Genomic DNA, 15,925 nt, shown 5'->3' with positions numbered 1-15,925 from the left:
GCAGTTGTTATTTTCACTATTCCTATCATAAGGAAAGTAAGTATTTTTGATCTATGAGACTATATTGAAATCTCTTATCTACTGAGACTATTTTTTCTTTACATTTTTCATGATCTCTCCCACCAAAAACAAATACAGAACTGAGCATCATGGTAGGTTCTCCACAAACATTCACTGATTTAGTTAATACATGACCACCTGCTAGGAAGCGGCTGAGCAAAGATACAGACTTTTCTGATGTTAAGGCTTGTTTTCTACTCACTGCTCTGGTGGTCTCTCTGATTGATGCCAGCTGCCTCTATATTCACTACTCTGGTTGTCTCTTTGATTGATGCCAGCTACCTCTAGAAATACCTGTAGATACCTCTGGCATCACCGATTCAATGGACATGAACTTGGGCAAACTCTGGGAGAGGGTGAGGGAGAGGGAAGCCCGGCATGCTGCAGTTCATGGGGTTGCGAAGAGTCGGACATGACTTGGCAACTGAACAACACCAACCTCTAGAAAATATCAGACCCATATTGCCAAAGAAACATAAGAACTTCATTAGACAGTTGACAGTAACGTGAAAGCAACTAGTGACCTCAAAAACACAAAGAAAGATAAAAGGTACAAGAATGAGGATAATATCCAGTTTCTATAAAGAGGTGGCTGAAAGTGACGAATTTCATTGGCAGGAAGGAAAGTCTTGTCATATGGTTTTCCTTCAGGTATCTACCATTTTTAAACTTTTCCATGCAGTTTAGAACACCAACCAATTTTCTAAAAGTCAATACCTTTGGGAGTCCATGAGCCACTGGTGACGGAGAGCCTCTTGAGGAAGGAGGCTAGGAACACCTCTGTGTTTTTGGTCCCATGTGTGTCTCAGATGGCAGTGAGAGGAGTTGGTAAGGACAGTGTGCAGCTTCAGGGGTGGCTTCCTACAGCCAGGCGATACCTGGATATTCTGATGGGGGCAGAGCAGCAGCTCCTTGTGACTAACAGTTTCCTACAGAATGGCCTGCACTCCAGTGCCTGGTTTTCCTGACTTGAGAATTAATGCATCCTTACTATTTCATGAGGTATTTTCTATACCACATCTCCTTCCCTCATGACCATACACTGTGTCAGATGCTTCATACTTTCCCCTGGAAATGATTTCTACCTCCTGAGTTTTCCTCAGGCTAAATAATCCAAGTTCTTTCTCACAGGACATAATCTCAACTTCCCACACCCGCCTCTTTGCTCTCTGACCATGCTCCAGTTTGTGTACAATCTTCTAAAATTGAGGTGCTCAGAGAAGAAACTATGCATAATGAGATGTAACAGCTTTACTGGGGTGGCAGCATCCTGCCTTACCTGAGACATCTTGATTCTATTAAAAAAAAAAAAAAAAAAAACAAAAAACCAGAAGCCGGCATGGCATTTTTTGGGCAGCAACATCAGACTGCCAACTTCACATAAGCTTACTTTGTTTGAAGATGGTGCTGTCAAGTCATATCTCCTCCATCCTGTACTTACAGTGTCAGAAATTCCAATGCAATATTTTATATACTTTTAACTTTATGTTAATCTCTAATAAGTTTCACCTCTTCCTACCTGGTGTATCTCTTAGGTCCTATTCTGTCATCTACCATATCAACTTCCTCTTCCTTTTATTTTTTCTCTCAAATTAGAAAATGTGACAGTCATGAGCTTGATTCTTCTCAACTCTAAACAGGTGAAGGGTTGAAATAAATATTTTTTAATTCAAGGAAACTCACAGGAAAAGATATACACAAGCACAAATTCTAAATGAAAATCCATACTCCAATTTCAGCTGACTTTCTTTTTTAGCAAAGATCAAAGTAGAGTGAAGTTAAAGTGATCAAAGCAGTCTTGGTGAAAACAAAATTGATGATAGAATGTGAAATTTGAGTTGGTAGAAAATACAAATTTGTATGCACTGTGTACCAACGTAGAGACATAAAACTTGCATATCGTATCTTTTTAGTCTCCTAACTCAGGAACTCTGAATATTTGTGGATAATAGCACAAAGGTGTTCTTCACAATTAATTACTGATATGCACACACTCAGCTCTTAAATGAGGGTTTTATACAGTAATCCACGGGACTGGATAATAGGTACATCACAATTTCCTTCCATTGCCCAGCGATGCTTCTGCAGCAATTTTTTTTTAATGGCCTCTTTGCCTTCCTCTTTATTCTTTCTCTTCTGTGCTCTTCAACTTTCCTCCATATCAGCATAAGATGTAGGTCCACCAGAGAGATCTTAATGTTTAGATTCCCTGCTCCACAAACCAGTAGGTGAGGGACATTGAAGAAGTGAATTCAGTCCTAGCCTCAGCTTTTCTTTTAAGTGAGGACATTGAATATCAATCTTGCAGATCAGGTGAGAGGATGTTTGTGAAAGCATGAAGCCCAGGGCCCATGGATAAGAACTGGTCATCAAATAACATATGAGGAGCCAAAGGGAGAAGTCAAGATGACCTTGAGATTTTCAGTTTCAAGAAACAAAGTCACTGTCATTAAAACAGAAATGAAAAAGCCAAAATAGACCATATGATAAAATCATTTCAGCAAGTCTTTGCTCCTTTTATTACATTCATCTAAAATGCTCTTTTCTTCTCTTGGACTGTTCAAGAACTAACCAGTTTCAGTTTTTACCCCTGACCACCCCAGAAGGAAGTGTCTGCTTCCTCTAAACTCTGTTAGTACTTATCTCATCGCCTTCAGCTTTTGAACACTGTTTTCCTTGCAGTGTATCTAAATTCTTCAGTCATGCTATGCAGTTGACAGAGAAGACCCTGCCTTATAATTCTTTGTTTTCCCACAGTCCTTTACTTTGAGAATTTGTATGTGATGCAGAATACCTGCTAATATACTGACTTTGCCTTCCCTTAAGGATCACTAGATTTGTTTATTAGTTACATTATCAATGTCATTGTGTGATGGGTCGACTTGAGAAAGAAAGAGTACAATTTAGACATTCCTGTCATCATAACAACATCCTCCTAACAAAAGGAATAGGAAGGAGAAAATACTCTCCGATAAAGATTTTAATGCTAGTTGAGTGATATCAGGTGATTAATGATTCTTTAATAAATTTTAAGACTTTGATGTATAAATCTTGAAAATAATTATAATTGCTATTATTTAAAATAGGTCAAATAACATCAATACTAAATTATTCCTCACTAAATCTATAAAATGAGTAATAGTGTGTTAGTGAATAAACAGAAAAGTAAATGGAAAGAAGCATCAAAATACATTCTTCTTGTAGTAATAACTTGAACACTTAAGTAGTCCTATGGATGCCTATACACATAAACTGAAAAAACAGACATATACAGTAGAGAATTTAAGAAAAATTTAAGATAGAAACATAATATAAAGAAAAATAATGAGAGCATGAGATAGAAACATTTACATGAATATAAACAGTAGATAGGAAAAGTTGAAATATTTTTAAAAATCTAACGATGAACTTAATGGTGCATCAGCACTAGTAAAAATGGATAGCTGTGAACAGCTTTCAACATTTCATAATCAAACACATAGAGTTGGCTATCTCATCCCTTTTTGCCAAACATATCACATGAATTTCTCTGGAAGTACCCACAAATAAAATTTACATAATTTCCGGCTACTCAGGAGTGTAGTCTACAGTTTAGGTCACCAGTCACTTCAGCCTTAACTTTACATCAGTGTTTAACACAGCAAACCCCCTTATTTGTTTATACCCTTATTATAGTCAGAGACAATCATTATTCATTAAAAATTTCCAGGGAAAAAAGCAGAATTGTTGAAACACGTAAAAATATTTCAGTATAGACAATGAAAAAATATGATCTTTAAAAACATATGGCTCTTTAAAACATCTGGCTCTGCCTTCATATAGATGACAACTGTGCATAGGTTATCATGCTTAGGGGACAAGCATTAAAATTGTCTTCAACAATACAGAATCGGAGCATGACTTGCTAAAGAGAGGGAATATTTATAGACTTTTCAGTGATTATACAAAAACTTTCACACAGCTTTCCATTTGCTGTCCTGAGGAATATCACATGACTAGCTGATAAAACAAAGCAATATTAATAAATCTATATTTATTTCAAACCTTGAAAAAGAGAAATATAAAAATGCCCTGCAGAATTGTCAACTTTCTGCTTCTGAACAACTTACAATTAGACCATGAGCATGTGTGTAATTAACAGCCTATGTAGAAAGACATGAAAGATAAAGGGAAAGAGGGTAATTAAATACAGTGGCACCAAGAGGTAAAAGTACATTTTGCTTCCAGATTCTTACATCAATTAAGTACCTTTTAGAAAATAACTTTTTGTTCAGAAATGACCTTCTCAAGAACAGTGTCAGCTGGTACAAAGTTAACTCAGGATCGTGTGATGGTCTGTTCTCATTAAACAATATCAATAATAGCATGTATCAGATGAAGACCATCTATTCCTTTGAAATGTCAGAATTCATCATCAGAAAGAAATAAGACAGAAATGAGTTAAACTGCAAACAAGAGCCCACTAAAAAATCAAGTGAAAATATATCCCAAAGAAGAAAAATATATGAGACACCACTCAGTGAAATGTGTTTGGTTTTCTTATTTTATAGTCATTCTTATTATATAGTCATTTCAAAAAAAATAGGGGCTCTGTATCAACCTAGAGGGGTGGGATGGGGCGGGAGATGGGAGGGAGGTTCAAAAGGGAGGGGGTATATGTATATCTATGGCTGATTCATGTTGAGGTTTGACAGAAAACAGCAAAATTCTGTAAAGCAATTATCCTTCAATAAAAAATAAATTAATAAAAAAAATAACACACACACTAAAAAAAAAAAAAATCACCACTAGAAAATATTCTGAGAGGTTCAGGGTATCCTATTCTGTAAAGCAATGGATCAGAAAATTATAGACTTTCACCAATATTAGTTGTTCCTTGGCTTTTTAAAGTAAAGAACTACTTATAACATGTAATCTTCCATATTTGAGGAGGGGGACAACTCAGAAAACCCAAAACTAAACCAAAGTTCCTCACAAGAAAATTAAACTATATGTATAACTTGGTTAAAGGAAAAGCAGTATGTTTAAATATTAAATATTTTTAAAATCCAAGTTTACAGAAGGTGCTTATTCAGCTTTCAAAGAAAAGATTAAAGATCTACAATAACAAGCTTCCTAATGTAAAAGTACTTGATTTGTAGAAAGGTGAAGCAAAGCTCTTTTTTTAAAAAAATTTTTATTAGTTGGAGGCTAATTACTTTACAATATTGTAATGGTTTTTGTCATACATTGACATGAATCAGCCATGGATTTACATGTATTCCCCATCCCGATCCCCCCTCCCACCTCCCTCTCCACCCGATCCCTCTGGGTCTTCCCAGTGCACCAGGCCCAAGCACTTGTCTCATGCATCCAACCTGGGCTAGTGATCTGTTTCACCCTAGATAATATACATGTTTCGATGCTGTTCTCTCGAAACATCCCACCCTCGCCTTCTCCCACAGAATCCAAAAGTCTGTTCTGTACATCTGTGTCTCTTTTTCTGTTTTGCATATAGGGTTATCGTTACCATCTTTCTAAATTCCATATATATGTGTTAGTATACTGTATTGGTCTTTATCTTTCTGGCTTACTTCACTCTGTATAATGGGCTCCAGTTTCATCCATCTCATTAGAACTGATTCAAATGAATGCAAAGCTCTTTCAGAAGTAAATCTATTAAAGAAAATAAGGTTCACTCAGGTTTATAGCCAACTTACCTCTTTTTGCTTTTGATGTCAAGTAGTGCATAAAAAGAGAAAAAAGTTTATGTTTAACTGATTCTCCGATCATAATGGCTTATTCCATAAACACCTAATCAGAGTAAATGACTATACTATACTTTTTGTTTGTTTGTTTGTTTTACAAAATCCTACCAATAGTGGTGGAGCTGGGACTTCCTGGAAAGTCAGAATAGGTATTTAAGATGAATTAAACAACATCCACATTGGGTATCTCTTTCTACTGTAAATTTCTAATTTCAGTTCTTATGACCCAGACTGATCATAGGCTGATTTTTCATTGTTAATAAGAGAAAATCTCAAGTGGAATGAAGGACTGGGAGGTGAAACTCAGTTTAGAGCAAAAATGGACTAGATGAACAGCATCAGAGCAGCAAAAAAGTCCTTAACATGAGGGAAGTATATCTCCTTAAACTAAAAAAGGTACCAATTATATATCCACCAAAAGCAGGTTTAATTAAAACAACTGTCTTGCTCTAAACCATTATCCTGCAAAGTAAATGTATATCATTTCATATAAAAATTTAAATCATATAAATGCAAATATTTGAAGTTATCAAAGTTTCTTTTAAATAATTATTTTAAGAGTAATGATCTAACCTAGCCCACCTTTCAAGAACATTCACTGACAATGGAGGTTACATGAGAGGCTTAGCTCGGGAAGCAGTCCCCCTAAAGGACACTTGATTTGTGAATTGGACACAGTGAAGTGACATGAAAATAATGTATACACCAAAAAAAAAGAAAGAAAAGAGGACATCTACAGTGTCCACTCTAGTAAAGAGCATAGCCAAAACAAATTTGGCTCTTACATGTACAGTTTACAAACACTTTAAATTTCTGATATGGAGAGTATACCAGTGCTTCCTTTTTGGCTGAGAGGTGACTATGAAATTAATGGTTATATGATACCTTTATAACTTTACATTTACTTTTTTAGTAAATAATAGAAAGCAATAAAGTCAACCATTTGGAGTTGTGTTCTTTTTTTTTTTTTTTTTTTGTCCTCTTATACCTTTTCTGCACAATACACTGGGAAACAGCCAAGAAAACCAAACAAGCATCAGCAGATGGCTAAAGAGAAGGATGTGTGGAAGAAGGAACATACAGCTATGCAAGAGCAAAACAAGAGGGTGGCAGGGTGTTTCACTGTTGTGCAACGAATACAGTGCACTGTGAGTCTTTTTGGTCGATTAGCTCTATGAGTTCAATGCCTAAGTCGCTTTAAGTAGTCTAAATTTAGTAAGTGTAAGGAACTATACTACATAATTTAAAACAAAGGAATAGGAAGTAGCAAGTGGAGGCTTTTTGTGAGCATCAGAACTACTTATTGTTTGCACCATGCTCTCAGCCAGAATTAAGCTGCTCCTTCAGACCCTGCCCAACTTGCTCACAGTGGCTCTCAGGGAGCCACTGGGACCAGGTTTAGTGTGTACAAAGGCCACTCCCCGAACTGTTAATGTGCCTCAGAAAGGTCTGATCGGCTGCCATGTTGATGGGTACGCATTTCTCAGTTAAGTCAGTGGCCCCTGTAGCCAGTGTAACAATATAGATATACTTTTAGAAACTGAATCTCATATGTTTTGGGAAAGAAAGCAAAATGTCAGCACACTTCAAGAATTCAGCATTAATTCTGAATTTTGTGCCTTGTAGAGTCAGATTATAACACTTGGACACTTTAAATTGTACCGAAAAAGTTTGCATTGTTTATTAGATAATGGGAATTTTACTTTTTCTTGATGAAAACTATACTATACTGTGCTGAGATATTTTAATATATTAAAAACATGGATGGTACACAATAAGTCCCAGTCCCAGTCATGGAGAGAAGAATTTGTATTCATTGAATCAGAGAGGCTCAGAGTTGAGAGAGCTCCTTCACTATTCCTTCACTGTAGCTGTTCACGTATCCTCATAAATGTAAAAGAGAGCCTGCAGTTGTTAATTTAAAGATTAGCTTTCCTGGATATCCACTGTGTCTTTTTAAATTATGTTTTCCTTAGTATTCCTTGTAGGTAAAAAACGTCCCTTTGAAAACTGCAGTTTGAATATAACATCCCGGGGAATGCTCATAATCAGGGCATTTTTATAATAGAGTAGTTACATGTAGTTATAGTGAGGACATGTAATCATGTAGTTACAGTGAGGACAAATAGTAGAATTCAATAGTCTGATGCCAGCAAGTTGGATTAAATAGTGTGAGGAGCATAGCATAGCTGATGGCCATTTTCCTGGGAATACAATGAGGGAGAGGCCCTACTGGCCATCACAGTGGAGTATTATACATTTTCTTTGCACGTGGAGGGCTTTGAGATCTGAAGGTAGGGCCATGCCAATGGCAGATGGTTATACACCTGACTCCCTGGTGCAAAGGATACCAAAGAAACCAAGGGTTAAGTGCTGTAGGTAAGTAAGTGATTGTAGTCTGGTAGAATAAAAGCTGTTCTCTGACTTACAGGTGGGGAGCATGCATAGTAGAAGGTGGTGAGATAATGTGCAGTTTTAATATTCAGTATCTGGACAAGTGTGTCCTTTGGTGGCAGAGGTTGGTCACTTCTGTGAGTCTCCTTGCAGACCTAGGTGCTTATCTCTTTGGAGTTTTCTACCTGCCCGTAGATACTTTGTAGTGAGCCAGAAGTATCATTTGGGGCAAGGAGATCCAACCAGTCCATCCTAAAGGAGATCAGTCCTGGGTGTTCATTGGAAGGACTGATGCTGAAGCTGAAACTCCAATACTTTGGCCACCTCATGTGAAGAGTTGACTCATTGGAAAAGACCCTGATGCTGGGAGGGATTGGGGGCAGGAGAAGGGGACGACAGAGGATGAGATGGCTGGATGGCATCACCGACTCAATGGGCATGAGTTTGAGTAAACTCTGGGAGTTGGTGATGGACTGGGAGGCCTGGCGTGCTGCGATTCATGGGGTCACAAATAGTCAGACACGACTGAGTGACTGAACCGAACTGAAGGAGGGGTAATCGCCTACAATGTCCTGGGCCTTCCATGTGTCTCAGCCCACCTGTGCCTCCCCATTATTCCTCCAGACTCAGCCCCCTTCTGGAGGCTTCTCTCTTCATACCACATGGGTGAATTCTGGTGGACACAAGCATGATGTGATCACTTTTGCCCTAAATATGTAATAATTAGAAATGTCAAATAAGTGTATGTCTTTTCACTTAATAGATATATTAGAGAAAGAGTATAGTTATTTTCCCTTGAGGATTTTAATTAAAATTTTTAAATTTCCATGGGTTTATTAAAATATTAATAAAACTTAGAAGACTTTAAAGCATAGTTATACTAAAAGATTTATATGACAGTTATATTAAAAGAGTCAACATGGATTGAAAGTATGATCTAATTTAATAGGTACATTCCTATTACCGTGTTGGTTTTCATGTTGATCCACAGTAATTAAGTAATTCCATCATTTTATCATAGCTTATTTTGCTTACGATGCTTAGGTTTTGGATATGAAATCCTTTAAGAAAACACAAGTTCTGGATAGTGTACCTGACAGAGAAGGTAGTAGAAGACAAAAACCAAAAATAAAACAAAGATGCTGATAGAACTGTGGTCATCAAATGTTCCATTCCACATTGCATTATTTATTGAGTGGCTCCAATTTGTACCATGGAATGGTTTACTTTGTATTGTCTTTATCTTCTCTTTTATCCTGGAAATAGGAAAACACATGGAATACACCTTGGAAAAGTCTGATGTGTTTTCAGTCTAAATATGAAGTAATTAAATGCTGCCATTTAAAATTGGCAGGAAATATTTTCCAGGCACTCCTTGCTTTGAATAAATAACGTAGACTTTTTACAAGCTTGATTACATACACACACACACAAATTAAGATGTTTTTACTATTTCAAGGATATTTAAAAGTAGGGTTTCCTAGGATATCTAAACAATAAGAATTAAATTCTTAATGACAAGGACACCTAGTAAACAAAGGAGATGTACAGAAAGTGTACACAAACATTTCATGTGTATCTACTTGAAAGAATATTGGTACCAGAGACAAATAAAGCAGAATCAATTAGTAACAACAAACATTTGGCCCAATATTTCATTAAAAGAAAACCGAAATGTGTTACCTTAAATCTTATTTTAAAATTAGATGTTAGTGATTAGATTTCAGTGTAGAAATTACATCTAGTTGGAGCCATTGGTAAGTAAGAAGGTCTATAACTTCATTGTCTAATACAGTAGCTACAAGCCAAATCTGGCTATTGGGCACTTGAAATATGGCTAGTTCAGATTGAGATGTGCTGTTGGTGCAAAATACACACTGAATTTCAAAGACTGAGTAAGAAGAACAGATGCAAAATCTCATTAATAATTGCTTCTACTTATTCCATGTTACAATCACGGTATTATGGACATATTGTGTTAAATAAAATATATCATTAAAATTAAGTTTATCTGTTTCTTTTTACTTTTTCTCATATGGCTACCACATTATTAAAACTGAATAGCTTTGGTCTAGAAGGTGAAACATTCTTGTAGCTGTCATTTTATTGTTTGGCAAGATATATTTCAATTCTACACATAAAGACATTTCAAGCTTTCTTAAAGCGTTCAAGTATATCTTCCTTCTCCTCCAGATGTCTAGTTAAAAATAAAAAAAAGATGAATAGTGATATGAAAGGAGAAAAAAGCCAAGATAGTTAAGTGAAAAACAATAGCATTCATAATGATGTTTGTGGTTGTGCCAATGTTATTGTAATGCATATATAAAATACATATGTGATTATATATGCATATATTTACATATATTTGCTTGTATATGTACAGAATGTTTCTGAAAGGATACCCAAGTTTGGCTGGGCACAGTTGTGGCAGAACTACTTTCTATTTGTATACCCTTTTGTAATTATACTTTTTCAATTTTGAATAACCATTATCTATTGAAAAATATACTTGAAAAATATAAAACATATAAAATGGAATAAGAGAAAGTAATAAGTAAGGAAAGCCTATATATTTATATACAGCCTTTTAGTGTGTATTACATGGGTTCATACATTTTTGCTCTGTAAAGTGAATATTTTCAGGGGAATTCCTTGACAGTCCAGTGGTTAGGACATGGTGTTTCCACTGCAGGGGACATGGGTTCAATCCCTGGTCAGGGAACTAAGATCCCACATGCTGTGGGGCATGGCCAAAAAAAGTGAGTATTTTCTTATAACTGCCTTGATTTTTAGGCATAATATATTAAAACAACCAAATCAAGAACCTTTAAATGATACATATGCTGTCTCAATTAAACAGTAAGAGAAATGAATAACTCATTTGAAAATTTTCCTAATGCAACTGTTATATAGATCTTTATTACATCACCTACTTTAAACCACATCTGAAATGTATTATATTTTTGTACATGAAGAATTACATGTAGAGATGATAAACCACAATAAAGCTGTATATTTTGAGATATTGTAGAAAATTTGTATTAATTACCAATTATCCAACAAATTGAAGGCCTACTATGTGCCAGGTACAGTGGAAGATTCTGGGGATTAAAAGAGACAAGATTTCTGCCCAAAAGCTTACAGACTTATAGAGGAATTCATTTTTAATACAAACTTTGTGCTATCTGTAGTGAGGCATAGAGGGCTAAGTGGCTAACTTGACCCAGTGGAGGCAAGGGATCAGAAAACTTATAAATTTTGTGCATTTATGCACACAATTTCAAAACTGGTATAAAAGATACATCTAGCTTAAACTCTTTGCAAGAAAAAGTAGAGAAGTGAAAAAAAAATCCTAAAATTCCAAAATATATTTATATGAAACTAATTATCTGGATGAAAATCAAAACATTCAGCTAAACTGGAGGATATTTGAGATTTACCTAAACAAAGCAAATACAGAGCTATTTGAGAAAGATGAAGTAATTTCTTATATTTTTCAGTTTTCCATTAGGTATCTGTCATTATGGGCTTCCCTGGTGGCTCAGTGGTAAAGAATCTGCCTGCCAGTGCAGGAGACATGGATTTGATCCCTGGGTCAGGAAGATTCCCTGGAGAAGGAAATGGCAACCCACTCCAGTACTCTTGCCTGGGAGAGGCCCATGGACAGAGAAGTCTGGCAGGCTACAGGCCATGCGGCTGCAAAAGAGTTGAACACAATTTAGCAACTAAAAACAACAACATCTGTCATCATATAGATGGACAGAATCTAAAGATGAGATATGTTTCTCCAATGACATTCTTTGCACATTCCAACCCAAGATCATTCTATACTGAAAGATTTCTTGCAAAAATGGAATTGCTACTTGAAGAAATAGTGAAAGAATTGAAATTTGATGGTGTGCACATTTCCACTGTGCAATGAATCAGAGTTAACCCAGAAGAGGAGAGAAAATACTCTTGTAGCATACATGATTCCTTGGTGAAGGAGGCAAGTGAAAAAGCTGGCTTAAAACTCAATATTAAAAAACTATGATCATGGCATCTGGTCCCATCACTTCATGGAAAATAGAACAGGGAAAAGTGAGAGCAGTGACAGATTTTCTCTTCTTGGGCTCCAAAACCACTGCAGATGGTGACCGCAGCCATGAAATTAGAAGATGCTTGCTTCTTAGAAGGAAGGCTGTGAAAAACCTAGATAGTGTATTAAAAAGCAAAGACAGCACTAGTCAGGTATGGATGTGACAGTTGGACCATAAAGAAGGCAGAGTGCCGAAGAATTGATGCTTTTGAATTGTGGTTCTGGAGAAGACTCTTGAGAGTCCCTTGGACAGCCAGGAGATCAAACTAGTCAAATGTAAGGGAAATCAATCCTGAATACTCATTGGAAGTAGTAATGCTGAGGCTCCACTACTTGGGAGCTTCATCCACCACCTGATGCAAACAGCTGACTCATTGGAAAAGACACTAAAGCTGGGAAAGATTGAAGGCAAAAGGAGAAGAAGGCGGCAGAGGATGAGATGGTTGGATAGCATCATTCAACGTCCATTCAATGGACATGAACTTGGGTGAATTCTGGGAGATGGTGAGGGACCGGGAGTCCTGGCATGCTGCAGTCCATGGGGTCGCAGAGTTGGACACGAGCTAGGGACTGAACACCACCACCAAGCGTACAAGATTCACTAAAATTTCGAAATCTGAACAAATTTTTGATTGCATATTACATTGGAGCAAGATACAAAAATGTATTTTTAAACATATGGTTGATAATTTTGTGAATTAGCATTTTTAAATTAATTTTTCTTTCAGCAGATTCCAAACTAAGGACAACATGCTCTAGCATGAGAAAATGCCCAAGCTTTCCTCTGGAGGGAAAACTCTACAGAAGCTGTGTTAAAAGCAAATACAACCCTAAAAGGTTACAGGTTTCAACAGAATGCTGTTCACTCCCACTATTTCAAGAAATGAATCCTGTGGACAAAGAAAGTATATGCGGAAGTGGAACACACAGAAGTGGAGAAACCTCTATAGGGAATAAACACACTTTAGGCAAAAAACCAGTGAGGCTGTTAGTTCAGGAAGTCAGTTCAATAAGCATTAGCCAAGATCCTTCCACAGACAAACCACGAGAGGATGAAGGAGCAGTTAGAGTAGGTTGCATGGACACAGGACACTCTGGCTTTAGCAGGGTTGAACCTCTGATTTCAGACACTTGCAAACATTCATATTCCTCACAGCTTCCATTCTGAGTCTCTGCCACCTCTCATCTCACATTTCATTAGACTCTGTAGTTGCTTCTTTATCTCAGGTATTGCTGTAAGCAGTCAGGGCAGGAGGGTTGAAGAGAAAGAGAACCAAGACAGCTTTCTTGACTGAAGAGAAACCATTTTTGCCCTAAGCCATTTTGTGATCTGAGCCAGGGCTTGAACGAGTCTCAGTAATTAACATCTTAAGGGAACTAAAGAATGCAGAAACATTGCCTGTTATCGAGCAAGAGAAGTAAGGACACTCCCAGTTCAGTATCAGTGGTAAAGATCAGCCTGGGGCACTCAACCACCAGATCAACTGGAACCTAAGGAATGATGTGAACTGAAGGAATGAAGATGTTGACCTTTTTCTGACCCTCCTGACTTCAACCAGCTAAAGCTGGGACTCAATCAAACCCCTTCATGAATATACTTATACTTAAAACTTTCTCAATTTTACTGTTTGGGGAAACACTGCTTTGGGCAAGATCCCTAGTATTCTTACTTGCTGCAAGTAATAAATCTTTCCTTCCCCCAATCTTTGATTTGGTTGTAAAACAGGAGAGAAGGGGGCACGGTACAACCTTTAAAAGAAATATAGCCATAGGACATGACAAAAACTGGTTAGAACCAACAAGGTCCAAGGTGGCAGAAGATTCGACTTCCAGTGGACCTTGAGCCACATTTTATGCTCATTGTAACACTTTAGCCCTCTGATGGATACGGATAAGAGACTTACAGAAGATTCCTGATGGGAGAGACTGACTGTGGGAGAAACTGGGTCTTGGTCTGATGGGCGGGGTCATGCTCAGTAAATCTTTAATCCAATTTTCTGGTGATAGGCAGGGCTGTGTTCCCTCTCAGTTGTTTGGCCTCAGGCCAAACTATGGAAGGGATCATGAAGGTAATGGCAACTCCTTCAAAAGGATTTGTACATGCACTGTTGTATTCAGTGCCCCTGATCCTACAGCAGGCCACTATTGACCCACAGCTCTGCTAGAGACTCCTGGACACTCACAGCCTTGTCTAACTCAATGAAACTATGAGCCATGCCGTGGAGGGCCACCCAAAATGAATGGGTCCTGGTGGGGAGTTACAACAAAATGTGATGCACTGGAGAAGGAAAAGGTAAACCACTTCAGTATTTGTGCCGTGAGAACCCCATGAACAGTATGAAAAGGCAGAAAGATATGACACTGAAAGATGAGCTCCCCAGGTCAGTAGGTGCCCAGTATGCTACTAGAGAAGAGTGGAGAAATAACTCCAGAAAGAATGAAGGTATGGAACCAAAGCAAAAACAACACCCAGGTGTGAATGTGACTGGTGATGGAAGTAAAGTCCAATGCTGTAAAGAGCAATATTGTATAAGAACCTGGAATGTTAGGGCCATGAATCAAGGTAAGTTGGAAGTGGTCAAACAGGAGATGGCAAGTGAACACTGACATGTTAGGAATCAGTGAACTAAACTGGACCAGAATGGGTGAATTTAATTCAGATGACAATTATATCTACTACCATGGGCAAGAATCCCTTAGAAGAAATGGAGTAGCCTTCATAGTCAACAAGAGTCTGAAATGCAGTACTTGGGTGCAAGCTCAAAAACAACAGAATGATCTCTGTTTGTTTCCAAGGCAAACCATTCAATAACACAGTAATACAAGTCTATGCCCCAACCACTAATCCTGAAGAAGCTGAAGTTGCACAGTTCTATGAAGACCTACAAGGCCTTCTAGAACTAACACCCAAAAAAGATGTCCTTTTCATCAGAGGGGACTGGAATCCAAAAGTAGGAAGTCAGGAGATAACTTGGAGTAACAGGCAGGTTTGGCCTTGGAGTACAAAATGAAGTAAGGGCAAAGGCTAATAGAGTTTGCCAAGAGACCACACTGGTCATAGCAAACACCCTCTTCCAACAGCACAAGAGAAGACTCTACACATGGGTATCACAGATGGTCAATACTGAAATCAGCTTGATTATATTCTTTGCAGCCAAAGATGGAGAAGTTCTATACAGTCAGCAAAAACAAGACTGGGAGCTGACTGTGACTCAGATCATGAACTCCTTACTGCAAAATTCAGACTTAAATTGAAGAAAGTAGGGAAAACCACTAGACCATACAGGTATGACCTATATCAAATCCCTTACGACTGATTATACAGTGGAAGTGACAAATAGATCCAAGGGATTCGATCTGATAGACAGAGTGCCTGAAGAACTATGGACAGAGGTTTGTAACACTGTACAGGAGGCAGTGATCAAGACCATTCCCAAGGAAAAGAAATGCAAAAAGGCAAAATGGTTGTCTGAGAAGGCATTACAAATAGCTGAGAAAAGAAAAGATGTGAAAGGCAAAGGGAAAAGGAAAGATATACCTATTTGAAAGCAGAGTTCCAAAGAATAGCAAGGAGAGATAAGAAAGCCTTCTTCAGTGATCAGTGCAAAGAAATAGAGGAAAACACTAGAATGGGAAAGACTAGAGA

The 15,925-nt window shown here is 37.5% G+C and overlaps 1 protein-coding gene across 8 annotated transcripts in view; it reads right to left on the bottom strand.

Annotated features, from left to right (window-relative positions):
• The window catches only part of BICD1 (BICD cargo adaptor 1), a 243,955-nt gene that overhangs the window by 13,004 nt on the left and 215,026 nt on the right, over positions 1–15,925 (bottom strand). For 3 of the 8 annotated variants that reach the window (XM_043882069.1, XM_043882072.1, XM_043882074.1), the window contains one exon: positions 5,760–5,768. The exons of the other annotated variants lie outside the window; for them this stretch is intronic. In XM_043882069.1, the coding sequence (XP_043738004.1) occupies positions 5,760–5,768 (9 nt within the window). The remainder of the gene's footprint in view (positions 1–5,759; positions 5,769–15,925) is intronic. 8 annotated transcript variants of the gene reach the window in all.

Source organism: Cervus elaphus, chromosome 22 (genome assembly GCF_910594005.1).
Source record: "Cervus elaphus chromosome 22, mCerEla1.1, whole genome shotgun sequence".
NCBI lineage: Eukaryota > Metazoa > Chordata > Mammalia > Artiodactyla > Cervidae > Cervus > Cervus elaphus.
The sequence above is the reverse complement of the archived record's forward strand: the minus strand, read 5'-3'. Positions and strand labels throughout refer to the sequence as shown.